This window comes from Ahaetulla prasina, chromosome 1 (assembly GCF_028640845.1).
Source record: "Ahaetulla prasina isolate Xishuangbanna chromosome 1, ASM2864084v1, whole genome shotgun sequence".
Classification (NCBI taxonomy): Eukaryota; Metazoa; Chordata; class Lepidosauria; order Squamata; family Colubridae; genus Ahaetulla; species Ahaetulla prasina.
In genome coordinates this window covers 358,239,529-358,267,421 of record NC_080539.1, presented here as the reverse complement: position 1 = coordinate 358,267,421, position 27,893 = coordinate 358,239,529, and the positions used below count along the sequence as shown (strand labels likewise).

Below are 27,893 nucleotides of genomic sequence, written 5' to 3'. Positions count from 1 at the left end.
TCTACAGTACATATGGAGGCTGTGGGTCTCAATCTCTGGAGGTTTTTTAAAAAGAGGCTGAAGAGCCCCTTTCATGCATAGTCTAATCAATTGTCCTGCACAAGTCAGAAGATTGGAGTAGGTGATCTTGGTAGTCTCTTCCAACTCTTTGATTTATGCTTCTGTAACCCACAAAGGCTCAGTGGCTAAGACGCTGAGCGTATTGATCAAAAGGTCAGCAGTTCAGCGGTTCGAATCCCTAGTGCTGTATAACAGGGTGAGCTCCCATTACTTGTCCCAGCTTCTGCCAACCTAGCAGTTCAAAAGCACGTAAAAATGCAAGTAGAAAAATAGGGACCACCTTTGGTGGGAAGATAACAGCATTCCATGTACCTTTGGCGTTTAGTCATGCTGGCCACATGACCACGGAGACGTCTTCGGACAGCGCTGGCTCTTCGGCTTTGAAACGGAGATGAGCACCACCCGCTAGAGTCAGGAACGACTAGCACATATGTGCGAGGGGAATGTTTACCTTTAATCCACAGAAGCATATGATCTGCAACAGATTTCTTTAAAAAAAGCCTTCTGTAGAAAGACATTGCCGTGTTTGGTTCTCCACATGAGAAAGAATGAAATCACTAGCAGTTATCAGAACTGAACAGAAGGCACCCAGAGAATTGTTAGAAAGACAGTAAACAAATACAAGCAAATGTAATTCTTTGCTTTGAAATCTTTCTAATGGTCATTTGGATTTTTCATCTGATAACCCAAGACTTGCAAGCTCTATCCCAACAACACTTGGAGCATGCAATAGCTTATGGGTAGAATTATTATTAATTCGTTGATTAAAATTATATGCTGCTTGACTCCTGACAACTCTGGGTGGTTCAGAAATGAAAATAATAAAAATAATGGAGAAGTAGACAATAAAAATATAAATAAAAGCATTTAAACAACCAAGGAAAGACTATGGTAATTTCCCCGCTAGAGACTTACTGTAATGGAATGTAGCCTGGATTCCCAGGAGACAGGGAGTGCATTCCAGAGGAGCAAGAGATAACTCAGTTCAGATACTTTGTGAGAGAGAAAGAGGTTGAAGATGGCTCCTCCCTAATAGTTCCCAGAGGATATGCTTTATATGGCTGGTAGTCTGCTTTCATTGTGACAAGATGGGGGCAAAAAAATTAATAAATAAAAGTCTGTCTATGAATAAGGAATGATAAAGAAATCTGCTAGGAAAAATCACAATGTGTCTTTCTTGGTTTTTGGAGCTTGACACTTACAGTATAGCCATTACTGAAGATCTGTAAAGGATCTCATAAGTCCACTCCAAGAACTTAATGACATCACCAATGATACATATCTTTTGGTTCAGAAAGAGATACAAATAAAAGGTTAAAATAGTTGTAAACTTTTCACCGCCTCTCTAAAGAGTCCACCAAATCCAAAAGAATTCTGCACTTTTAGAGAGAATGGTTGCTTGGAGAAGTGTGAAAAGCAGAACAAGATATTTCTTACATGTTTATTTACAAAATAACAGAGCATTTGGGAAACACTCTGTATTACTGTATCATTTCATAAGTTGAAGCGAATATGAATTGAATGCAAATCACAGGAACCTTAGTTCAATGTGTCCGAAGAGCATTTGAGAAGGCTTACTCTTTCTGGAGTAATAAAAGAACTGCTGTAATTATTAAAAAAAGACTATTACAACAGAGACAATTAAAAAGAAACGGCAGCTTTCCTTGTGTAAGCCGTTCGCAAGATTTGATAGTGCCAGGCATGGAAAGAAAGGACTTTAGGAAGAACGGAAAGACTGCAGAAATATATTTTTGGTTTCAGGCTGAACTTTCCCCCCCCAAATTTTCTTGCAAAACTTGATAATCTGCATGGCCCCTATCTAAACAGGAAGGGGCTGAGAGTCCCTGCAGCTAAAAATTGCTGCAAGCAAGTACCAAGAAAAAGAAAAGCTACCATAGAGGGAACTCTGCATAGCCATAATCTGTAACTATTACTATTAATCTTCTCATTGTTCCTATCACCCATCTCCTCCCACTTATGACTGCATGACTGTAACTTGTTGCTATATCTTTACGATTATATTGATTGTTTCCTAATATGATTTGATTGCTTATTTGTACCCTATGACAATCATTAAGTGTTGTACTTTATAATTCTTAGCGAATGTATCTTTTGTTTTTATGTACACTGAGCGCATATACACCAAAGACATTCCTTGTGTGTCCAATCACACTTGGCCAACAAAGAATTCCAATCTAATCTAATCTAATCTAATGGGAAACTTTAGGGTGGACTCTCTCTGGCAGGCTCAAAGAGGTTCAGAAAATGGCCAGCTCTTGGATTAGAACAGTGTTTCTCAACCTTGGCCACTTGACAATGTGTGGACTTCAACTCCTGGAATTCTCTTGCTGACAGCCAGCAGAGGTAGTTGGGGAATTCTGGGAGTTGAAATCCATGCATCTTCAAGTGGCCAAGGTTGAGAAAAAATTGCTTTAGAGGAAGAAATGGGTCTATTCTTAATCCCTGGTATCGCCACCCCATCCCATCTTCATACTTGATCTCAAGAAACATTGGTTGCATCTTCTTCCTTCAAGTACTGTGAAGACATTAAGACAGAAATGTACAGAGCAAGTGCACAATTCTCCAGTCAGTTACATCATGGAGGGCTTTTATTTTAAGAATGGCTATATCCACAAAACTATGGCTGTTCTTAGTCATGGATAAAAATCCTGGGGAAAAGGGAGAAGGGGTTGGGGCAGAGATTTGCTAAGGAAAAGGCACTTTTTAATGAGATGTATTTTTAACCAAGCAGCATACATCTTGGAGGAGGAAGGCTCTTCTGCTTCTTCATGTCAATCAGTTCCATCTCTTGCTGATATCCAACAGGAGACAATTGTCCCCAGAGGGAGAAAAAGAAAATCAGGACTTTTTATTTCTAGATGGCTATTCCTTATGGGGCCATTAAAATGCTGTGAGCCAACAGAAAGCTACTCTGGCATCTGTTCCCACTGCTATGCCCCATTGTCTTTATTCTGGTCTGTAGCTGGAGAGTGGCGTCCTTCCTTGCCCCTGCCTTCCCTCCCCCCAACCTTCACAACTTAACCAACTTGTGGGAAAACAGCCTCCTACCCAGAGCATTGTTGTGACTGGTAATGGTTTGAGCAGATCTCAAACTAGAACTGCCACAGTAGTGGCCAAAATAGTGGAAACCTTTTGGGAAAAGTGTATATTTGAGGTTTGATGGCTAATAACACCATTTTTGGGGGGTGGGTGGGGTTTAAGATAATCATATCCCACTGCTGAAATGGCCTGGGATTAGCCCAGACCTTAACCCAACTGAAAATCTATGGAGCCAACTAAAGAAACTTGTTAGTCAGAAGCGACCCAGCAATAAAACCCAGTTAATAGAAGCTATCATTCAATCCTGGTTTCACATTATAACAACTGCAGAACTAAAAGACTTGGTTCACTCCATGGGAAGACATTGTAAGGCTGTAATAACGAACTTCCCCCTGGTTTACGTCAAGTGCCTGATCTTCGGACTTTTCGCCGTGAGCTGAAAACGCACCTATTTATTCAAGCGGGACTGGCTTAAAAGTTTTATTAAATTTTAATTGGGGTTATTTATATTTTAAGGTTTGTTAAATTGTTTTAAATTTCGGCCACCCTGCAATATGTTTTGTTTTAATTTTGTTTTAATGTGTATATTGTGGATTTTTATTTGGCTGTACACCGCCCTGAGTCCTTCGGGAGAAGGGCGGTATAAAAATTGAATAAAATAAATAAATATAAATAAAATAAATAAATTCATGCTAAAGGTTACCCAACTAAGTATTAACTGACATGATAATTTTTGTTTATCTCATTTTTTTTTCTATGGTGATAATTTTATATCTCATTTTTTCTACGTGTTTCACTTTTCTTCTTTATATTTTAACTGCTATTCTGATAGCAAATCCTTCATAAAAGTTATTGCATTACATTCTTGATTAAATTATCTTTCCATTGATAATATAATTTTAAGGTACTACTTCCCCCAAAAAGTGGTGTCATTAGCTAGTTTTAGAAAATACACTTTTCCCAAAAGGTTTCCACAATTTTGGCCACTACTGTAGATCTGCCGGTTCAGAAAATTGCCAGAATTCATCCTCCTTTTACGGCATCTGTCACTTCTTCCAACTGGGAGATCAATTGCCTAGATGGCAAGAAGCAGCAGAAGAAAGGAAAGAGGAGCCTCCTTATTCACTAGATGTTCCCCGGTTTGGAAACCTGGATCAGCTCAAATTACTAATATCGAAACATCAGCCATCGAATCTGGTACTTGTCAGATTGTCTTCCTCTATGACAGGGGTCTCCAACCTTGGTCCCTTTAAGACTTGTGGACTTCAACTCCCAGAGTCCCTCAGCCAGCAAAGCTGGCTGAGGAACTCTGGGAGTTGAAGTCCACAAGTCGTAAAGAGACCAAGATTGGAGACCCCTGCTCTATGACATTTCAGAGCATAATAACTTACCTGCATCTATCAACTCTTTTCAGTCTGCTTTAGAATATAGGTTTAGTGCTTTCCTTAGAAGAAGAATAAACCCACATTCCAAAGCAGTTTGAAAAACAGCTGCCACACATAGCTTTATTTATTTATTTGTTAAATTTATATGCCGCCCATCTCATGGAAAGAGTTGAGCAGAGGATGAAGAGTGCAGCAGAGAGACAGAGAGCTATTCCTGTCTCTCTCTCCCTTCTGCTTCACAGTGCAGCCCTTTCCGCTGCTATTGCTAGTCAGGGATTGGTTCACAGGATGGAAGAGCCCATTTTGAAAGAACCAAACCCATCTACTGTCCAGATTACAATCATCCTGGAGAGCTGTGTCTGGGGACTTGGCAGAGAGAGTAACACTGCACTACTTCAAATGGTCTACTACAGGTGCTTGGCTGACCTCAACCCATATACTGTAGGTCACCAGGAAGCACTGCACTCCTGACAGAATGGCTGGTGAACCGTGCCAGATTGCACCTAGCTTACAATAAAACTACTGCTTAAAGGAATAAAACGTCACTTTTACACTGGACCACCACCTAAGGATGACTTTGTTGCCTCAGAGATGCGATGTGGAGAAGTTGAAGGCAACATCAGGAGGCCCAAAGGTGGGTTTCACATAATTTTACCACCTGTTCGCCGCACACCAAAATTGCGAGTAGTTGGCACACATGCGTGGGGCTTAGAAAATGTGGCTAAATAGGATGGCATAACGCCGGGGCAGATGAGCAGGCACACCCGCAGGTCACCACTACCGGTTCTCCCGAACCGGTCTGAACCAGCTGAATACCACCACTCATCAGTGGCATGTTTTTGTCAGAGTTAAATGATAAGCAGGGGAAGTCCTGTGACAGCCACTCAGAGTCTCCTTCTATGCCCCAACCAGAGTTTAAGTCTTCTTTGTAATCTCAGGATTACAACCAGCTGGCAACCGGCTACTTTGGGGCAAGAAGGGAAGTTTGCCGATGCTCACCATGGCTCCATTATTCATAGTCTAGCTTCCTAGACAAAATCTGGTAAATAAACCATAATTCATACGCAATAATTCTTTAGGCATCCTACAGGCTTACATAGTGCCTAGAAGCTAATACTCCCCTCTGCCAATAGCCATTCACTTTTATCATCTCTTAATCAAAGGAGCAAAACAACCACAGAATCCAAATCAGTTCACTAGAAACAACCCAACTGTTTGCAGAAGAGACATAGTAGGAGAAAGCAAACTGCTTAAAATCCTTGGCAACAATAAATAATTATCCAGGGGGAAGGAGCATCAATCAATAAATAATTTACATGCATGTCTCACAGTGTTTGGCAAAGTGGCTAGGATTGAAACACTCAGTAGTTGCTTTGGTTTCCTTCCCTACAGCAAAACTCATCAAACTTTGGAGAGGTATATACAAATGGCAACATGCTAACACACATACACAAATATCAACAGCCCAAAGAGCAGCAGCAGCAGCAGCAGCAGCAATGGTCTTCTCCTATGCGCAAGGCCTTTATACAACTGGCAACCAAGTAAGACATCCAAAGTATTGATGTAGAGAGCAAAATGCCAGTCACTCCATCTGGAACGCCTCTCTGTCCTTGAAAAGTATCAATGGCCTTAGGGTCCTGTAATGATGGCCTGGGTTGAAGATCCCTGGGTTGTTTTGCAGGTAAGAAGCTCTCTCTCTATCTCTCTGCCATATGGAGGAGACACCAAAACACATTCCAGCTTTTCCACTGGTGCAGCTTAGGAAGGGGAGGAGACCAAGAGGACAGGAAAGGCTGAGCTAGAATCTGTAATGAAAGGTCATTAGTTCTGCGCCTCACAGGTGACAGGCCAGGAAAACCATGGCAGGGGCCAGAAGAAGAGGAGTGGTCTTCCTGGGAGCCTCCTCCAACCATGTCTTTGGAAAGGCCACAAGTCACACAAGGTTTGCAGCAAAGTTGCGGTGGTTCAGATGGATCCATCAGCCTTCTTGATGCTCATTCTACTTTCTTGGCTTTCCGTTTCCGGGTTCCTTCGTTGAGCTCCTCCCTTGATTTGGCTGGCATCTGAGGTGGTGACGGAAGGGATGGCTCCTGCGAGCCTCCATGATGGTGATGGTGGTGGTGATGATGGTCGTGATGATTATCATGACTGCCAAACGCAGAGCCAAAGAGGATGGGACACACCACATTTTCCAGAGGGGCAAGTGGGGAGCCATGGGAGTGAGTTGCTGTCAAGAATACCTGCATGACAAGGAAAAAGCTCCATTAGTGGTCACCTACTGTGCCAGGTTTCCCATCGCTCAGGCAGCAACAATAAATCAAAGTGATTCCAACCTCTGTTTCTTCCCATTCCTCTTACCACTCCTTACACCAAGGTTGGTACATAATTAACATAACATAACATCAGAGTTGGAAGGGACCTTGGAGGCCTTCTAGTCCAACCCCCTGCCCAGGCAGGAAACCCTACACCATCTCAGTCAGATGGTTATCCAACATTTTCTTAAAAATTTCCAGTGTTGGAGCATTCACAACTTCTGAAGGCAAGTCGTTCCACTTATTAATTGTTCTAACTGTCAGGAAATTTCTCCTTAGTTCTAAGTTGCTTCTTTCCTTGATCAGTTTCCACCCATTGCTTCTTGTTCTACCCTCAGGTGCTCTGGAGAACAGCCCAACTCCCACTTCTCTGTGGCAGCCCCTGAGATATTGGAACACTGCTATCATGTCTCCCCTAGTCCTTCTTTTTGTTAAACTAGACATACCCAGTTCCTGCAACCGTTCTTCATATGTTTTATCCTCCAGGCCCCTAATCATGTTTGTTGCTCTTCTCTGCACTCTTTCTAGAGTCTCAACATCTTTTTACATCGTGGCGACCAAAACTGGATGCAATATTCCAAGTGTGGCCTTACCAAGGCATTATAAAGTGGTACTAGCACTTCACGTGATCTTGATTCTATCCTCTGTTTATGCAGCCCAGAACTGTGTTGGCTTTTTAACAGCTGCTGCACACTGCTGGCTCATATCTAGATGGTTATCCACTAGGACTCCAAGATCCCTCTCACAGGTACTACTATTGAGCAAGGTACCACATATACGGTACTGGTGCATTTTGTTTTTGGCCTAAATGTAGAACCTTACTTTTTCACTGTTGAATTTCATTTTGTTAGATAGCGCCCAATGTTCAAGTCTGTCAAGATCTTTCTGTAACTTGAGCCTATCTTCTGGAGTGTTAGCTATTCCTGCCAGCTTGGTGTCATCTGCAAATTTGATGAGTTCCCCATCTATCCCTCGTCCAAGTCATTGATGAAGATGTTGAAGAGTACTGGGCCTAAAACAGAGCCTTGGGGTACTCCACTGCATACTTCCTCCATGTGGATGTAGTTCCGTTGAGGACTACACGTTGAGTGCGGTTGGTCAGCCAGTTACTGAATCCATCTGGTGGTGGTGCTGTCTAACCCACATTTTCTACTTTATCTAGTAGTAGGTTATGGTCTACTTTATCAAATGCTTTACTGAAGTCCAAGTAAATTATATCAACAGCATTCCTCTGGTCTACTAATTTTGTCATTTTGTCAAAGAATGCGATAAGATTAGTCTGGCATGATCTGTTTTGACAAACCCATGTTGGCTTTTGGTTATTACTTTGTTTGCTTCTAGGTGTTCGGTGATTCGTTGCTTGATTATCTTTTCCAGAATCTTCCCGGTATTGAGGTCAGACTGATAGGTCTGTAGTTTCCTGGATCTGTTTTTCTTTTTTGAAGATGGGAACTACATCAGCTCTTTTCCAGTCCTCTGGCAGCTCCCCTGTGCTCCAGGATCTTTGAAAGATATAGTTCAGTGGTTCTGAGATCTCGTCTGCCAGTTCCTTCAGAATCTTGGGGTGTAATCCATCCAGTCCTGGTGATTTGAACTCGTCTAGGGTAGACAGGTGTTCACTTACCATTTTCTTCCCTATTTTGACTTGTGCTTCTAATCTGTTTTTTGTAGTGCTGTTTTTGATAGGTTGGCTTGTTTTTTCCTTTTGTGTAAAGACAGATGCAAAAAATGAGTTAAGTAGATCTGCTCCTGTTGCTTGTCGTCTTCTTGCCACTTTCTCCCAGCAATGGGCCAATTGTTTCCTTGACTTTTTTCTTGTTTTTAACATGTTGGAAGAAGCTTTTTTTATTATTTTTTACTTTTGTCGCTAGCCTTTGTTCATTGTGAGCCTTAGCTTTCCTCACTTCATCTTTACAGGCTCGGGCTATTTGCTGATATTCTGCCTTAGTTATTTGCCCCTCTTTCCACTTTTTATATTTGTCCTTTTTGTCTTTCAATTTGTCAGATAGTTCTTTATGCATCCATGCTGGTTTCTTTTGTGATCTACTATTTTTCTTCATTGGTATTGTGTTAGACTGTGCTTTTATAATCTCACTTTTCAAAATTTCCCAAGCTTCTTGAGTTGTTTTCCCCCTGAGGATTCTCATCCATTGAATCCTTCTCAAGATCTCTCTAAGTTTATTGAAATTAGCTCTCTTAAAGTCCAAGACTCTAGTTTGACTTTGTTCTACTACTTGTATTTGCTTAATGTTGAATTCCAATATTGCGTGGTCACTTGCCCCAAGGTTCCTGTAGCTTCAACACCTTCTATCATTTCATCTCTGTTAGTGAGAATTAAGTCCAATATGGCTGATCCCTTGTCGCCTTCTCTATTTTTGGGAAACAAAGTTGTCTGCTAGGTTTGTTAGGAACCTGTTGGATCTTCCACTTGGTGCAGAGTTTGTTTCCCAGTTGATGTCAGGGTAGTTAAAATCCCCATTACTACTGTGATGTGCTTCCTACATACCTTAGTTAGCTGACTAGCAAAAAGTTCATCTACTTCCTCTGTTTGGTTGGGTGGCCTATAGTATAGACCTATGGCAATATCGTTTTTCACCCCTTTTATATTGACCCAAATACATTCAAGATGATTTTCATCATTGTTGTGCTCTATTTCTGTAGAGATGTAGTTATTTCTTATATATAGTGCAACTCCACCTCCTCTTTTATTTGGTCTATTTCTTTTAAATAATTTATATCCCTCTAGCTGTATGTTCCATTTGTCAGTTTCATCCCACCAAGTTTCCGTAATGGCAACAATATCATATCTACCCTCATTTACTTGGATTTCTAATTCACCCTGTTTATTCCTCATACTCATACATGAATCTCCCTATCTCAGCCAATCAAGGCCTTTTCAATGAAATGCTGGTGCTGGTCACCACAATTCCAACCTAGAGTCACCAGGGCACATAGCTATACTGTTGAAAAGCTACTGGAAAGGACTCCATTGTTAAGCAACCCAACAGTATGATACGCCACCCAGGCTTATCGCTTATGATACGCCACCCAGGCTTCCTTTGATATCTCTGGAAATTTAAAATTCACTCTAACTCACATGGGAATCCATTGACAGGAGAAGAGTGTAATGTCATGCATGTCATGACCTTGTCGTGCAAATGATGTCAGTGATGTGACTTATACATATATCATTGGTGTCAATGAAGTGACTGATGCTAATATCATAATTTGAGTTCACGGATATGTTGGATGTCACTCTGGCTTCTACCAGATGCTTCTGTTGGTCCATAGTGAGATTTGTTAGCTTTGACTTAGGGAAGTGTGGGAAATATCTAAACCATGGAGAATAGAATAGAATAGAATAGAATAGAATAGAATAGAATAGAATAGAATAGAATAGAAGCTAGAAGACCTTAGAGGTCTTCTAATCCAGCCCCCTGCTCAAGCAGGAGAACCTATACAATTTCAGATAAGTGACCAGATCAATGATAGTTCATGAGGAACTTTAAAAGATTTACAGAATTACGGAGTTGGAAGGGACATTGAAGGTCTTCTAGTTTGACTCCCTGCTCAAGTAGGAGATTCTATACCATTCTAGACAAATGATTGTCCAGTCTTTTCTTAAAAACCTCCAGTGATTTCTGAAGGCAAGCTGCTCCATTGGTTAATTGTCCTCACTGTTAGGAAGTTTCTCCTTAATTCCAGGTTGCTTCTCTCTTTGATTAGTTTCTAACCATTTTTTCTTGTCCTGCCCTCTGGTGCTTTGTAGAATAATTTGACCCCCTCTTCTTTGTGGTAGGCCCTCAAATACTGGAATACTGCTATTAGGTTGCTCCTAATTCTTCTTTTCTTTAGACCAGTCATCACACTAGAATAGCTTAGTGCGATGCATAAATCAAGGACTGTAGTTTAATCAACTAACCATGATTTAATACAATGAATGAGTCCAGAGCCTGAAGCATTCCTTGCCTTTCTGAAGAACTTCTAATGAACAGAAATGGATTTGGCTCCTTCCCCCATTCAATCCATCCAACTGTTCACGTGTGCCCCGAGCAGAGGAATTTACCTTACAGATGATCATAAAAATAGTGAAGAAGAAGATAAGGGTGGCTTTGGAGATGGGAAGCCACTGGGTTTGCTGAAGGGTGAAGAGCAGTGCTCCATACAGACTGGCTTTGGATGGACTGCAAGAGAAGAAAGCCTTCGTAAGAAGCACAGCTGGGATTCCATCTCAAATAAATAAATCCAAAATTTAGAGAAAGGGCATGCTTTTTGGAGAGACTGCTGCTGCAATGGTCGTAAGTATGAAAAATAGTCATAAGTCACTTTTTTCAGTGCTTCGGAACTTTGAATGATCACTAAAGGAAAGGTTGAAAGTTGGGGACTGCCTGTATTCTTAAAAACTTCCAGTGATAGAGCACCCACAAGTTCAGGCGGTGAACACAGTCTGAGTTCCGAGAATGCCCTATCAGATTTCTATGGATTTTTCTCATTTCCATTAATCATCAGAGTCCTTCAGGTCAGTTAGGACAGGTTGGTCTCTACCCAGAAGACACACCAGTACAAAAACTTTGACTTCTCTACTCACAAGGTCATATGAAGCAACTCATTTGTTTCTGGCTTCCAGACACCCCGCAGCAATTGCTCAAAGTTGGACATCAAAGCAACTCCAGAACCTACGAACAGAAAGACAGTAACACATTTGTAAACAGACCAGCGATGACAATGTGGGCGAGTGGAATTCCATTTTCCTAAACTCACTGGTAATTCCTGTCGAAGTAGGTAATCTAACACAGGAGAAAAATATGGAGCATCTTTGTGGTGATGCTCTCAGCCACAACAGCTCCTTTAAGAAAATGGCAATTTCACTGATTATTATGAATAATAAAAGTGATGCCCATTTCTAAGTTTACTATTTAAAAATTGAAAATATGATAGCAATGCAACAGCCCCCGCCTTAAGTTTATAGAAGTTTGATTATTCTATTTTCTGGTTGCTTTGAATTAGCCAAAGAGAAGCAGTACAGAAAAATGTAACAACAAACAAACTTTTGAAATTTGTACTGTTTTGAATCCAAACAGTCTTAACCTCACAGGATTTTAGTGTGATGCAGGCTGCTTCAATCATTTTGGAAACATGGCAGGTTAAAAGCACCTCTGTTTCCAGATCACAATCAGAATAATCAAAACAATTGTACCCCCAAATAATGGCTTTGAACTCAGAATAGGGCAGCTCAAATTAGTTGAATTTGAAACGGCGTGCACACATCTTCATGTAAAAATAAGCTTTGTTCAGTGTCTTAAAACTTTGACTGCGGCTTGATAACAGAGCACTTCTTTTTCATTTGAAAAATCTCTTCCTTGATTTTGATATTTCTAGCTAAAATAAGATGCTACAAAGAGGCTACCAGAGTCACAAGAGAAAGTATTGAAGAACAAAGAATCTGGTCAGATATAAAGCAATTCTCTAAAGCTAAAATGCCCTTGTGGCAGAAGCATTCCAGATTAGTAGGGAAGAGTTACTTGGTGGAATATCTAGCCCAGTGGTAGTCAACCTGGTCCCTACCGCCCACTAGTGAGCGTTCCAGCTTTCATGGTGGGCAGTAGGGGTTTTTCCGATACTGAAGCACTTTCCTTTTTTTAATTTAGAATAGAATAGAATAGAATAGAATAGACTTTTTTAATTTAATTGAGTCAATAGAATTTAATTGACTTTTTAAAAAAATTTCATAGCATTATTTAAAAACATTTTCATTAGGTTTTCATAAAATTCCCCGTGACAATTTAAATTTCTGAAAATATACTATTTGTATCACCTGCACATAAGTTTAGTTCATGTTACGTAAGTGAAACTAAATGGCGCTATAATGCGACCGCAAACAAAAGAGCCTCATCCCAGAATAGCTTGCGCATCTCCCCCCACACCACCCAGCTGTAACAGACAAGCAGAGCTGGTAGCCGGCGTCCTCCCCCCCACCCCAAACCCAATCCACAATGCGCAAGAGGCATGCACAGACAATACACGGTGCATTACTGTGGAACCGGTGGCCGGTTAGAAAATTTTACTACTAACAAGATAGAAAAGTGGGCGGTAGGTATAAAAAGGTTGACTACCCCTGATCTAGCCTGACAGATGAAATCATTTATTAGCAGAAAAGGAATGTAATTTCTTCCTTCTTGGTTCGATTTCTACATCAGAAAGGAAATGTCTATGAGTGGTAACAGATGCTTCAGTCATGAACCTCTGTGTGAGCTCTATCATTTATGTATCTAGCAGACTGAGGAGAGTTCCACTGAAAAAGGTGCCTTTGCCTATTTAGAATAGAATAGAATAATAATAGAATTGGAAAGGAGCTTGGAGGTCTTCAAGTCCAACTCCCTGCTCAAGCAGAAGACCCTACATGACAGGTGTCAAACTCGCCACGTCATGTTGCCATCAGGTGATGTATTGCGACGTTTTTTCCCTTCACGGAGCTGAGGTGGGTGTGGCCAACACATGACACATCCGGCCCACCGGCTGCCAGTTTGACACCATCCTGGACAAATGGTTGTCCAATCTTTTCTTGAAAACTTCCAGTGATGGAGCATCACAACTTCTGAAGGCAAGCCATCCCATTGAAGGATTGTTCTCACTAATTAATGATGTAAGATGGGCGGGGCTATACCAAATATGTGGAGGAGGCCAAGACACTGTTTTATTTCCTTTGATCTTTTTGAAAGGAGGATTCATAGAATTGTATCTGGAGATAGCCTTTTTGTGAAGGCTTTTTACTCTACCTTAAATGAAAAGAAACCCTCTTATCGTGTTTGACAACTGTATTTGCCAAAAATAAAGGAAAGAGTTCAGAGGTCCCATTGGTGTCTTAGTTTTAAGCATCTCACCAAGCTTTGGGGTAATCTAAGAATAATGGAAGATCACCACACGTGATTCAGCTGGAATAGTATTCCAACATCCTACCGTTTCTGTTTGGGGGTTTAGAGCAGGAATCTGGTCACCAGGATAGTTTCAGGACCACCATATTCAACCAGAATCGACCCATAGACCCAATAGAAAAATGGTTAGTAGTTCCCAACCACCATCACAATGAAGGGTGGGATCAAGGCTAGGAGGAGAAGCTTCTCAGTTGTGGTCCTTATTTGTAAATAGATTTTCATAAGGGCTTCACTTTGGCTGGGAATTTGTGTCAATCCAGGAAATTTGTGTCAATCCCATGCTGGGAATTTATGTCAATCCAGATGTTCATGACCTGTAACTCTTAGTATCCCTTCTTACTGGCCATGCTGTCTGGAATAGCTAGAAGTAATAATTCACCAACATCTGGAGAGTGATAGGTTCTCCATCCTTGTTTTATGTAATGAAGACATTTTCTCTGAGAAGTAAAGAATATAAGCACCTGTCTTTCTTCCACAGAAGAGAAATCTCAGCCTAATCTGCATGTCAGCAGTTTTAATACTTGCCACTCCACCACCTTTTCTGAATACTACGTGGGATCACAAGGCTGAAATGACAGAACTCACCTTTGACAAATCCAATGATGACCATAATGAACCAACCATGGTGGTAATGGTGGTGGGCATGATGAACACCAGCAGCGATCTTGCGAACTCTGACTACCTCTTTCATCGCCACAAAAATCAGTTTGACAGGCAGAAAGCTGACACACTTGTAAAATAAGTTCAACGGGCAATAGAAGATTAGGTACCTGGAAAGCAATGCAGAATTAAAAGTGATACTGGTCATTGGGTTTAAAGAGATCTGACATCAACAAGATTAAAAAAAAAGTAAGTGAGAGGAGAAGAAATAAGTTTCAGCCTTTCATGATGGAGACTCAATGGCAGGAAAAAAACAAATTGCTATTTTTCAGGTAGTTTCATTCCATATCTTCTTGTTTGTACGGGTAATTTTTTACCAATTAAATTTTGTCTCTTTTATTATCTAGGAAATGTTTTGGTAATGAATACTTAATCATTGCTACCTGGATAATACATGTTCAATTTATATTGACCTATTTAGATTCTTCACTCTACAAGAGGTGGGTATGTATGTATGGCAGTAGAGAAAATAACAACTTGCAAATAGCATCTTGAAATCATCCTATAAGTGACACGTACATTTGAATTGGTTGTCATGAGGCACTATATAATTGTATCATTGTGTACTGAGGTCATGATGACCCACATGTCATCATTTAAAAACACCATGGCTTGTAAAAGAAATCTACACTCCTTCTTCAATCGTATGTCTACCTGTCCATCTCTTCATCCATATAACTTTTAGCATCTAACCCTAGATGATTAGCAAAGATGACAGGTAGAGGATGGATGGATGGATGGATGGATGGATGGATGGATGGATGGATGGATATAGAGCTGATAGTCTAGGACATGACTACTTATTCCATAACAATCATATTAGATTTTTAGCACACGATTCTGTTATCTCTTCTTATCTTAGTTTGGGAAGCCTGGAAGGAGAAGTCTTAGTACAATATATCTCTCCTTCATATGCACAGCTTGGCAGAGATAGCAGTTCCTTTCTTTACCCAACAACAGCAATGTGAAACTAACAATTTAGCAACTTCAGCTACTGGTATATGTCACGCACACGTATTAACCTGGAGTTATCTTTATATTCATTCGTTGTTGTTTTTTTAAAAAACTCTTTTGGAAGCAAGAGGATTGATGCATATTGCAGGCTAACCCTGCTCATAGCCAAGAGTTTGATTCAGTGGTGAAATCCAATTTTTTTACTACTGGTTCTGTGAGCGTGGCTTGGTGGGCGTGGTGTGGCTTGGTGGGCGTGGCAGAGGAAGGATACTGCAAAATCTCCATTCCCACACATCTCCAGAGGAAGGATACTAGAAAATCTTCATTCCCACCCCACTCGAGGGGGATATTGCAAAATCTCAATTCCCACCCCACTCTGGGGCCAGCCAGAGGTAGTATTTGCCAGTTCTCTGAACTACTCAAAATTTCTGCTACTGGTTCTCCAGAACCTGTCAGAACCTGCTGGATTTCACCCCTGGTTTGATCACAATGAACTCAGCTTTCCATCCTTCCAAGGACAGTAAAATGAGGATCCAGATTGTTGAGGACAATATAACATGTTACCGTATATGACATTGTATCAGTGGTGAAATCCAAATTTTTTTACTACTGGTTCTGTGGGGGTGGCTTGGTGGGCATGGCAGGAGAAGGATACTGCAAAATCTCCATTCCCTCCCCACTCCTGGGGAAAGGATACTGCAAAATCCCCATACCCTCCCCACTCCTGGGGGAAGGATATTGCAAAATCTCCATTCCCTCCCTACTCTGGGGCCAGCCAGAGGTGGTATTTGCCGGTTCTCTGAACCGCTCAAAATTTCTGCTACCGGTTCTCCAGACACAGTCAGAACCTGCTGGATTTTAGCCCTGCATTGTATAAACCCTCAGGGAATTCTGTGAAGCACTATGGGGCAATATACAAGTGCTGTTACTATTCCTAAATCTTGGCTCTGCATTGGGGCCTAGCCTTAGGTCACAGAAGGTGGCCTTACCAGACAGCTGTGGCCAGAAGTATGCTGGAGTTGTTGCTGAAGTAATCAATAGGGGATTCTCCGAGCAGCAGATCAGCAAGGATATAGCTACCGAAGCAATACAGCATAGCACAGACCCAAGAGGCGAAGGGGCTGTTCCGGGACAGTTCCACTGCACCTGCAGAGATAGGAGAAGGAGAAAACTGTGGGTTCAAATACAGCTGTCCTAAGTTGAAAAAACCTTGAAAAAACTTACTTCAGTCCCTCACTTCTTGCTGCTTACTTCTGTTGTGAAGCCTGTCAGCTACTTCTCAGGAGAGATTTAATCACCTTTCTCTCCAGTAGGAGAATTCCTACTTAATGGCACAAAGAATAGGGAGATCTCTTCTCAGCCATACTAGGTAGACCTGGACCTTCTACGAGGGCTAAACCATTTTTTTAATTGAGATTGGCTATAAAAACAGAATTTTGTGTATCTGATACTGCTGTACCTCCTCCCCTTTCTTTTAGTCAACTGGGCAGGAATCTGCTTGAGCCATTTGTGAATGTTATCTCGTTGCTCTGGATGAGCTTAAAAATGTTTGATCCCCCTTTTAGCCTAGTTCAGGGGTCAGCAACCTATGGCTCTGGAGCCGCATGTGGCTCTTTCATCCCTCTGCTGTGGCTCCTTGTGGCTGGTCGGCTCTGCAATTGATAGGGCTTTCAGTTAGAACAGGCAGAGTTAAAAAGATGCCATGCTGGGAGGAAATTCTATGGTGGGGGATCCAGACTTCTGGTCAGCAGAGGAAAAAGGACACCGCGCTAGGAGGAGACTATGATGGGGGAACCGGACTTCTAGTCGGCTCCAGAACTGAACGGAGGCTTCTGACTAGATCCTTTGTGGCTCTTTGAGTGTTTAAGGTTGCCGACCCCTGGCCTAGGTCATGATTTTTGCATAGTTCCATTAAGGTGACCTTCCTGAGTCTCTATATTCCTTCAGCCCCTTCTCTTTCTAGAGAGAAAACTGTTACTTAAAACCCAAAGCCTCGGGAAGCTAAGGACTGAGCATGGAATTGGAACCTCTGAAAAATGGTTGCAAATCGATCAGAAATCAGGAAAATCCAGGGAGGCAAACGGGATCCTTTCGTCTGGAGTTTGGTGTGTTATTAAGGCAATGTCGATCATTCTCAGCAGCTTTCAGATACGGCAACATCAGATGTCCGATGCTGGCTAAGGAATTCTGGGCATGGAAGTCCACACATCTTAAAGATGCTGAGGTTGAGAAACAATGCTCTAAAGAATATGTTAACGTTTTTAACTTTAAAAAAATATGGTTTTATGCTTTAACTTGGAAATGTGTGCTTAAGTTTTATTTATTTGTAAAATTTATTAGCCACCTGTCTTGCCACACAGTATTTATTGATTCCAGTGGTGGGCTGCTGCCGGTTTGGACCGGTTCAGGCAAACCGGTAGTTCCGAACAGCGGCTGGGCCCACATACCTGCCCTGGCGCTATCACGTCCTATATAATCGTCGGTTTTTCGATGCCGTGTGCATGCACACACTCACATTTTCGTTTCCGGGCAAACCGATTGTTACAGTGTGTGTGACACCCACCTCTGATTGACTCAAATACTTTGATAGTGAGGTGAATTGGGCTGAGAGAGAATAATTGGCCCAAAGTCATTCAGACAGTTTTTGATGCCTAACACAGAACTAGAACTCACAGTCTCCTGGTCCTTAGGCCAGCACATTAACCACTACACCAATCTGAATTTTATCGGTTCAGATCAGGTAACAGACTCAGTTAAAAAAGAAAAAAGAGGTTGCCAAACCATGTTTGTGCCATGGTTTGTACCTGTGGGCAATGCTCTTGAGCAAGCTATTCTAATGTTGGCACTGTTGCTGCTTTCTGTCCAATGCTCACTACCATCACAGGCCTTTGTTCTCAAGCAAAAATGTCATAAATATGTAGCTTATATACTGATTTGTTTAAAATATAATATTTAACCTTATGGCACAACCCAAGGATGGATGACCTATACATCCCAGGGTGAAATCTCCCAATGATCCATTTATTGTGCATGTGATGGAATTGTAAAATCTTCTTCCAGATTGGCTCCTGGGACTACATGGATATGTTGTTACAGAATTATTGGTAGATTCCTTATCACTGTATAAAGGTGCTTCATGTACCTTTTGTTTGGGGATGTATCCTGCAGTAATGTCTTTGGACAGCAAACTCCAGGGGAAAATGCCACACCTGGGAAGCATTTAGACCTTTTGCATGTGGAAGGAACTGAAGTCCTGAAACATCATGAAGATCAGGTCAAATCCAGAATGTACCATCACTGCTCACGGAATTCCATCCAAAGGAGTCCATACTGCTAAATCTAGATAACAGCTTACAAAATGGTTGCTTATCTGAATTTTTGAGAGCCAAGGTCTGTAAGGGGTGTGCATAAGCACACCAGGGTGCCTACCTTCCCTGTCCTAATGTTTTCATACCCTTTACATGTTTGACAATAATATTGGAAACAATGCTGCATAATAAACATGTTGAATGTCAAAGTATCATCCAGCCCTATATTGTCTCTGTAACTCCTGTCGACTTTGGCAGGTTCAAATGAATGAACCAGCCAATGCATAGTACAGGTAGTCCTTGACCTACGGCCACAATTGAGCCCAAAATTTATGTTGCTAAGTGAGACATTTGTTCAGTGAGTTTTGCCCCCATTTTACAACTTTTCTTACCACGTCTGTTAAAGAAATCACTGCAGCTGTTAAATTAAACAACACGGTTGTTAAGTGAAGCTGGTTTCCCCATGGACTTTGGTTGTCAGAAGGTCGCAAAAGGAGATCACATCAGTGGTGGGTTGCTCCCAGTTCTCTCTGGTTCTATAGAACAGGTAGTAAAAGCGGCAGGAGGCTCCGTCCACCCACCTGCCCTGACATCATAATTGATGAGCTGCGCATGCGCTCCAGTTGCGAACTTGTAGTAAAGCTAAGTAGAACCCACTCCTGGATCACATGACCCCGGGACACTGCAACCATCATAAATATGAGCCAGTTGCCAAGCATTCAAATCTTGATGATGTGATCATGGGGATGCTGCAATGGCCATAAATGCAAAAAATGGTCATAAGTCACTTTTTCCAGTGCCGTTGTAACTTTGAACAGCCACTTAACGGACTGTTGTAAGTCGAGAACTACCTGTACTCCAGAGCAGCTGTTCTCACCTCAGCAGCCATTAGAAAGGAATTGGGTTTTGGATCCCTCCCCCACCTCCAATGAAAGTGATACGTTTGCTATGGTCTAAAAATAAAGTGAAAGTAGGAAGGACTCTTCTTCCCAAGACACCCTATAGACCTTTAATCCATAAAAAGAACTATCGGGAATTATTATTTCCCTTATAGAAATTATGAGAAGGATCTGAGTGCCCTGATGAATCACCACTTAAAAGTCTGAGTCAGCATTGTGCTGCAGCTGCCAGAAAAGCCAATGCATCTTGGATGCATCAACAGATCGAGGGTGCTTACTGCAAGGAGGTAGAAGGTTTGGTGTAATAAAAGCAGCCTTGTTTTAAATGTTGGAAAAACTAAAGAGATCATTGTCAATTTCAGAAAAGGCAGCCACAGCTACATTCCTCTGCGTATAAATGATTCACCTGTGGAGATGGTTAGCCGCCCCAAATTTCTGGCTTTGCAGCTAATGAGGAGGCTGGCTTGGTCACTCAACAGCGAGACACTGGGGAAGCGGGCATAGCAGTGCCTGCATTTTCTGCATCACATAAAAATAGTACATCTTTCTCCCCCTGTCCTTGCCACTGTTGTGGTCCTCTGGCAGCGGAGTCTGACAGTGAGGAGGCTGGGGAGGAACATGGGCCAATCCTGGAGTCTGGGGAAGGCTTGAATGAGGGCTCTGCGTCGGAGGCAGAGATGGGGCCAGGGCAGTGGTGAAATCTGAATTTTTTTACTACCGGCTTGGTGGGTGTGGTATGGCTTGGTAGGTGTGGCTTGAGGGCGTGGCAGGGGAAGGATACTGCAAAATCCCCATTCCTTTCCCACTCCTGGAGGAAGGATATTGCAAAATCTCCATTCCTACCCCACTCTAGGGCCAGCCAGAGGTGGCATTTGCTGGTTCTCTGAACTACTCAAAATTTCCGCTACCAGTTCCACAGAACCTGTCAGAATCTGCTGGATTTCACCCCTGGGCCAGGGCCATCTAGGAGTTATGTGAGGACTTCGGAGCCTCTAGAGTAGGACATCAGTGAGGCAGAGGAACAGGGGAGCCTGTTCCCAGTGTGTGCATGTGCAGAGCTGCCAGAAGGCAAGAACAGTTAAAACAAAAGGGACGAGTTGGGAATAGGGCTTGGAGATGATTGGCCCCTCCCATAAGACATAAAGGAGGAGCAAAGGCACATGGGCCTTTGCAGGAAGCAACGTTGTTCGTGCTGGCCAGTTTCACCTCTGCAGCTCCGTTTTGACTCTGTGTTCCGTGTGGCCTTGCAAAGTTAATTGCCAATTAGGTCTTCGCAGCGTGTTAAGGGAGATAAAGGTGGGTGCTTATCAGCCTTATCCCGAAGGACTGTGGCAGACTTCTGTCGGACTCTTTACAACTATTTGGGACTCATCTGTGAATGAATAGAATTCACAGCTGTTGCAATAAAAAGAGGGTTTCATTGTGTGCTTTTACTGTATCAGGAAGCCTAGATCACAACAACCAATTTTTATAGAGGGACGATGGAGAGTATCTTGTCATGTTGCATGGTTTGGAAGCATTACAGCTTCAGACAGGAAGGCGGTGCAGATAGTTGTGAGCATAGCAAAAAAGATCATCCATAATTCACTTCCTTCTGTCCAGGACATTGCATCTACAGGTTCGCAGGATTGTCTGGGATGCTACACATCTTCTTCACAGCTGTTTTCCTTATTACCTTCTAGGACAGGGCTGTCAAACTCAATTTCATTGAGGGCTGCATCAGCCCTTGGGGGGCTAGGTGGGCGTGGCTGGGGTGGGCATGGCCAGCTTGATATCACTTGTGTCAGGGGAACCTGTGGTGGCCTAGGCGGGGCTGGGGGAGATCCTCCTGCAGCCTTCTGCCTGCGAAAAGGGAGCCTGGAACACATGCATGCAGTCCTCCCAGGCTCCATTTTCAGCCATGACAGCCTCCTGCAATCCTCTGCCAATGGAAACGGAGCACAGTTTCTATGGCAGAGGGCTGTAGGAGGCTGTTGTGGCCAAAAACAGAACTCAGGAGGGCTCCATTTTTACTGGCAGAGGCACTGCGGGCCCATCCTTCACTATTTCCAGGGCGGCCCTACGGGCCAGACATAAACAGCCCGCAGGCAGGATTAAAGCCTGCAGGCCTTGAGTTTGATACCCCTGTTCTAGGAGGAGGCTTCGTGATATCCGAAGCAGAACATCCAGATTCAGCCACAGTTTTGTTCTATATAGTATCAACCCTGTGAACTCTCAAGCTTCCTCTTTCCGCTATGTATTCAAGATGGACAGTGATTAATATTTATATGTATTTATATGTTAGGGTGTAGGGATATACATATATATGCATCTAGGATATCTATATGTGTATTATGTATGTGTACATTTTTGAGAGCAGGCAACTGAATTTCATTTTTAATCTGTGCCAGAATGCCCACAGAAAAAAATGACAATAAAGATTATTTTAAATGGTAGTACTCCTCTACAGCACACTGGTGAGACCACACTTGGAATATTGCATCCAGTTCTAGCCACCATGATAGCAAAAAATAAATAAATGCTGAGGCTCTAGAAAGAGTGCTGAGAAGAGCAATGAAGATGATAAGGGTCTGGACTGAATCCAATGAAGAAAGCTAAAGGAATTAGGTATGCTTAGCTTAACAAAGAGAAGGCTCTTAGGAGACATGATAGCAGTCTTCCAATACACGAAGGGCTGCCACAAGGAAGAACGAGTTGGTTTATCTTCCAAAGTACCTGAATGTAGAACAAGAAGCTATGGGTAAGAAGCTCATTAGGGAGATCCAATCTGGAACTAAGAGGAAATTTCCTGATAGTGACAACAATTAGCCAATGGAACAGCTTGTCTCCCAGAGTTGGGGGTGCTCCATCACTGAAGGTTTTCAAGAAAAGATAGGACAACTATTTGTGCAAGATGGTAAGGACAATTACTACTTGGACAGGAGGTTTAACCAGAAGTCCTCCAAACCATCAAATCCCTTCCAACCCCATGATTCAGTGATTCTAACCCAGGTTCCATTTTATAGAATAGGGAGGCTGAGGGAATATTGGGTAGGGAATGAGCAAATGAGCAAATGTCGGCTGGTGGCCCCCAGGGGAAGGGCCTTCTCTGTAGGAGCTCCTACCCTTTGGAACGAACTTCCCCCTGGTTTGCGCCAATTACCCGACCTTCGGACCTTTCGCCGTGAGCTGAAAACACATTTGTTTATTCAAGCTGGCTTAAATTTTTAATCCTAAATAATTTTAATCGGGGTTATTATTTATGAATTTTAAGGGTTTTAAATTTGATCGTTTTAAATTTCGGCCATTTATGGATTATGCTTGTTTTAAGTTTTTGTTTTAATTGTACATTGTGTTGTTTTTTATAATTTGGCTGTACACCGCCCTGAGTCCTTCGGGAGAAGGGCGGTATAAAAATCTAAATAAATAAATAAATAAATAAATAAATAAAATATTTGAATGTTGGTTTCTTTTGTTCAAGAAGGAGGTGTGCAAATATTGTCTTTTAAGGTGAGGTTTGCACTTGACTTCTCAGTGACATTCCCAAAAGAAGGAAATGGCAAACACTTCTACACTATTGTAGAGAAAATTATATGGATATTTCCAGGTAGTCGCCAAGAATAAAGATTCAGTCTAAAGTGAGAGTTGTTTTCTTTTCCTTTTCCCCCCTTTTTCTATATATGTTATGGAGGATATATTCAAAAAGTGGGCAAGACCAGGGTTAGAGAAATAAGCACTGTGAGAGGAAAACATGATCAACACAAACTGAACACATTTCAAATGCTGAACCTGTTTTTTCCTTTTGTCACAGTTAAAGGTATAATTTAGCAACAGCCCAGGACTTTGGAAAAGGGAGTCAAGTAAGGGCCATAAGGTTTTTACATTCTGGTCCTAGTAGAACATATTAAAATTTTGCATGTGGGAAATTTTCCAGTCAGTGTTTAACTTTGTCAAGAATGCGTAAAACAACCAATGCATATTGTCTGAGGCAAGTCAAGCCCTGGTGGATAGCCCAAAGAATTCCCACTCTGCCCTCCATGCTAAAATGAAGCAGCTGCGAGTCCATACTATTAATTGCAGAAAGGAATCAGCAACTGGTGGTAGAGACGAGCCACCAAGAAGCCAGAGATGCTATTGCCGGCATAATTAGTGAAATGTCTTTCAGGGAAGGTGAAGTGAGGGAAGTGAGTCATTTCTGCCCAGAATTGAATGTTACATAATATGCAGAACTTCTGAAAGTGGCTTGGAGGTTCTGGAAATTCTTCTAGAGGAAGAATCTTAGCTTTCTGATTAACCAGCGTATCACTCCAGTCCCTGCCACATAGAGATAAAGGTCATTTGACTAGCCCAGGAGTCAGCAACCGGCAGCTCTGGAGCCGCATGTGGCTCCTTTGTCCCTCTGCCGCAGTTCCATCGCTCAAAATATGCATCACAACCGCCAATGTGCAACACCCGCTGGCACACAATTTATTGAGCTTTTTGACCCCCAGTAGGCCCACCATGGATAAATAAGGTTTTTTTTATACATAGCATAAAGGTAAAAAACAATATATGCAGTGTTATCTTCATTTTAATTATCAATAGGGTTTTGTGATCCCCGGTGTTTTCTTTTCTGTGGGAAACAGGTCCAAGTGGCTCTTTGAGTGTTTAAGGTTGCTGACCCCCAGACTAGCCTAATGAAGGTTCTTTCTGAATGAAGAGCTGAGGTGGCGCAGTGTTAGAGCGCAGTACTGCGAGCTACTTCTGCTAACTGGCTGCCTGCAATTTGGCAGTTCAAATCTGAACGGCTCAAGGTTGACTCAGCCTTCCATCCTTCCGAGGTGGGTAAAATGAGGACTCAGATAGTTGGGGGCAATATGCTGACTCTGTAAACCGCTTAGAGAGGGCTGTAAAAGCACTATGAAGCGGTATATAAGTGCTATTGCTATAGCTATTATATTGTCTGCACCTGAAAACAGGTGCTTTGGAGGAAATGGAATCTGGGATACCATTTCTGCAGGTATTGTGTTTTTTCAAGATGATAAATAAATTTTCTGTATTGCAGAAAGAAGGAGCAGTTTAATTGGAATTACATCCTGCCTTTTCTTCAGCAACTCAAGATCGTAATTATACTTCACAGTAACAACCTTGTGGGGCAGACTGGGCTAATAAAGAAAAACGTAATGAATTTTTTTGGCTCATGATGAACTCGAACCTCAGCTTCCCCAATCCTACAGATGGTCCTCCACTTATGACGATTCATTTAGTCACTGTTAGAAATTTTGACAATGCTGACAAAAATGACTGACAACCGGTTCTCATATTTATGATCATCCCAGCATTCCCACAATCATGTAATCACAAGTCAGGCACCTGATGTGTGCAGATACAACCACAATTAAGCCCAAAAGTTCTGTTGCTAAGTGAGACATTGAGTTTTGCCCCTTTCTTGCGAGATTCATTAAGTGAATCCCTGTTGGTTGTTGAGATAGTAACAGAGTTGTTAAGTGAATCTGGCTTCCCAAGTTGACTTTGCTTGTCAGAAGGTCACAAAAGGTGATTCATGCAATCCCAGGACTCTGCAACTGTCATAAATGCGAGTCAGATGCCAAGCAGCCGAATTTTGATCACATGACAATGGGGATGCTGCAATGGTCACAAGTGTGAAAAATGGTCATTAGTCACTTTTTTCAGTGCTATTGTAACTTTGAACATTCATTGTTGTAAGTTGAAGACTACCTGTATTAGTGGCCTAGGAATCATGTGATCCTCCTTTGTGACCTTCCCAGGTTACGTGATTTTTTTAATTCACATTAACGACTGTGGCAAAAAGTTTGCAAAATTAGGTGTGTCTCACTTATGAACAGAAATTTCAGTCCCAATTGTAGTCATGAAGACTACCTGAACTCCAACACTTTATTTACACCATACCTTGTGGTTTTAAATAGCTGTTTCCCATCACCAGTAATTACCTGTTATGCCTTTTGAATTTGTAATGTTATTTTTCTGCTTTCATTCCAAAGGAAGTTAGTGGATTGAAGCTCTAATGATATAATCTAAGTGAATGTTGTAAATAGTAAAGCAATAATTCTGCAGTTGAATTTACCAATCAGGTCTATAAGCTTGACCAAGGTAGAGAAATTATTTTTGGTCACCTGGTTATTTTTAAACGTAATTTCCAAAATACGTTACCATTAATAATTCAGATTTATTCTTTTTACCAGAACTTCACCACCTTTCCCTCTATGACCGTACAAGTTCCCTTCCTAACAATAAGGACTAGTAACTCAGTATCAATACTTGTGACCTCTCAAACTTTCAAAACACCAGATTGTGAGATTGGCATGTGTGGAAAATCAAAGAAGGCTGGAAAAACTTTTGCTTCGCTCTCTGTCCGAATTCCAGTGATTGGATGATCATTGGGGCCCAATTCCTTTCTCTCCTTCCCAGCAATTCCCTCTCTGGCAATATTAAAAAGCCAGGTGATTCCAGCCATTTTTTTAAGCTTTCATGGGCAGGAACCCAGCTTGCCCTTTCCTGGAGAAGGTCACCAACTGCATCCATCCATCAAGCCAGGGGCCTCAGATTCAAGGGCTCAAATTTCTCACGGACACCCATCCCTTTGGTGCGGATGAGAAGAGGAGAATATTCCCACTTGCTCATTTCTTATTTTAGAACTGCCTTTGGAATCAGGACTCTTAAATCTTCTCCTGCTGCTAAAGCAATACTTTAAAATCCTGGCAAAGGGGACTCAGTTGTACCAAAGACGACTCCTTCATAGCTGCCAGTTCATCAACCAGAGAAATGGATGTTGAGATGATCAATCTTCTTAGGGCCATTTTGCCGTCCCTCCGTTCACTTTCTCTTCCCTCTTCCAATAGGTGGGGCAAATTTGGGGCCATTCAGCATCGGTCACGCACCTCTCACCTTTTGAAGACCACTAGATTCAAATAAAACCAAATCTGCCGGAGAGGAAAACCACTACACTGGATTACCTCGCTTAGCCGTTGAGGAAGAAGAGCAATCATTTCTACTTGTCTTGTGAAGCTCTTGGATCACTTTTACAAGACTTTTTTCCTGCCCTTTTCACCTCCTGTGACCCCGTCTTTATCCCTTTTAAATCTAGGCTGATGGCCAAGCTCTGAAACTTCTTTAGTGTTATGCAGACAGGCTCTGCAATTCTGGGTCTCATCCCAGAAAATTCTCATCACTGGGGGGTGGGGGGAGGGGGAAAGCTTTTGGGCCCAAATCATTGCCCACCCACTCATTTTGAACAAGCCCATCCTGGAAGCCAAGTCAATCTGTAGAGGAAGAATGCCTTTGGGTGGATCTAGGGCAAGGGGGGATATGGGGGGTGGAAGCATAGAACAAGAGGTGGGCCAGAGAAGCCTTTTCGGTTGACATTACAAGGACAATGCTGGGTATGGATGTATAAATACCATTTATTCATCAATGGTATAAATACCATTTATTCATCAATGGTATAAATACCATTTATTCATCAGTGCTAACACTAATAACACACAATGAAGGAGGCTCTCCGAAGCAGGTCAGTGGGTTAAAAAAAATGGTAGAAAATTTCGCATCACCCGAAAACCGATTTCGTAGCCGTGGGAAAAAAATAAAATGATAAAATAAAGACGCCTGCCCTACCATAGGGAAGGGCAAAGGCGGGGAGGGGGGAGAGCCTGTTCTCTTCCCCGCTTACCTTTCTCATACTTGAGGTAGAGGAGGGAGACTACGAAGTAGCCCAAGTCGAAGACAGGGAAGACAGGCAGGCGGGCGAAGGCGGCCGCCAAATCGCCCAGATCCAGGGCCCCGATCAGGTCCATTGTTGGAAGGAGAAGCGAGCGGGCGAGCGGCGAAAAGCGAGCCCCTCTGGAGCGCCCAGCGGCTGTAGCCGGTGCTACCGCTGTCTGCCAGAGCAGGGACGCAGCGGCCGCCCAAACCGAGGGAGGGAGAGAAGAGGGATGGAGACGCCCCGCCGCCTTCCCTACTTGGCTTGCGGCTTGCAAGCGCCTCCGGGGGCCTCGGGCAGCTGAGCATGTGCAGAGTGCAATCCCTTGCCCTCCCGCCGGGGAGACGATCCCATCTCTCTCCGGCCTTGCCTTCGCCGCCGTTAGCTTCCCCAAACCGAGGGACTTGGCGTCCCCCCGCTTTCCCCGGCACCTTGCGCGGTTGCTAAAACGAGGCTAATCTCGTTTCTCTACTTCACAGGCCGGCGCAAATACATCAAGGGCAGCGGGTGCTTAATGGTTTTACTGGAAAGGAGGGTAATGATAGTCCAGTTAGGGCCGGACCTCAGAGACGAGATCCGGAACTCCGCAACTAAAACCCTCCTCTCCACGAAACGAGCGAGAGTGGG

General features: G+C 42.6%; 1 protein-coding gene across 1 annotated transcript; it reads right to left on the bottom strand.

Moving 5' to 3' along the window:
- Window positions 1-9: 9 nt before the first annotated feature.
- On the bottom strand, window positions 10-27,595 carry TMEM38A (transmembrane protein 38A). Its single transcript, XM_058163210.1, has 6 exons — window positions 27,237-27,595; window positions 16,353-16,509; window positions 14,335-14,519; window positions 11,406-11,493; window positions 10,884-11,001; window positions 10-6,745 (listed from the first exon to the last, which is right to left on the bottom strand). The coding sequence occupies exons 1-6, from the start codon at window positions 27,358-27,360 to the stop codon at window positions 6,500-6,502; spliced, it is 918 nt and encodes a 305-aa protein (XP_058019193.1). The 5' UTR covers window positions 27,361-27,595; the 3' UTR covers window positions 10-6,499.
- Between the last annotated feature and the right edge of the window lie 298 nt (window positions 27,596-27,893).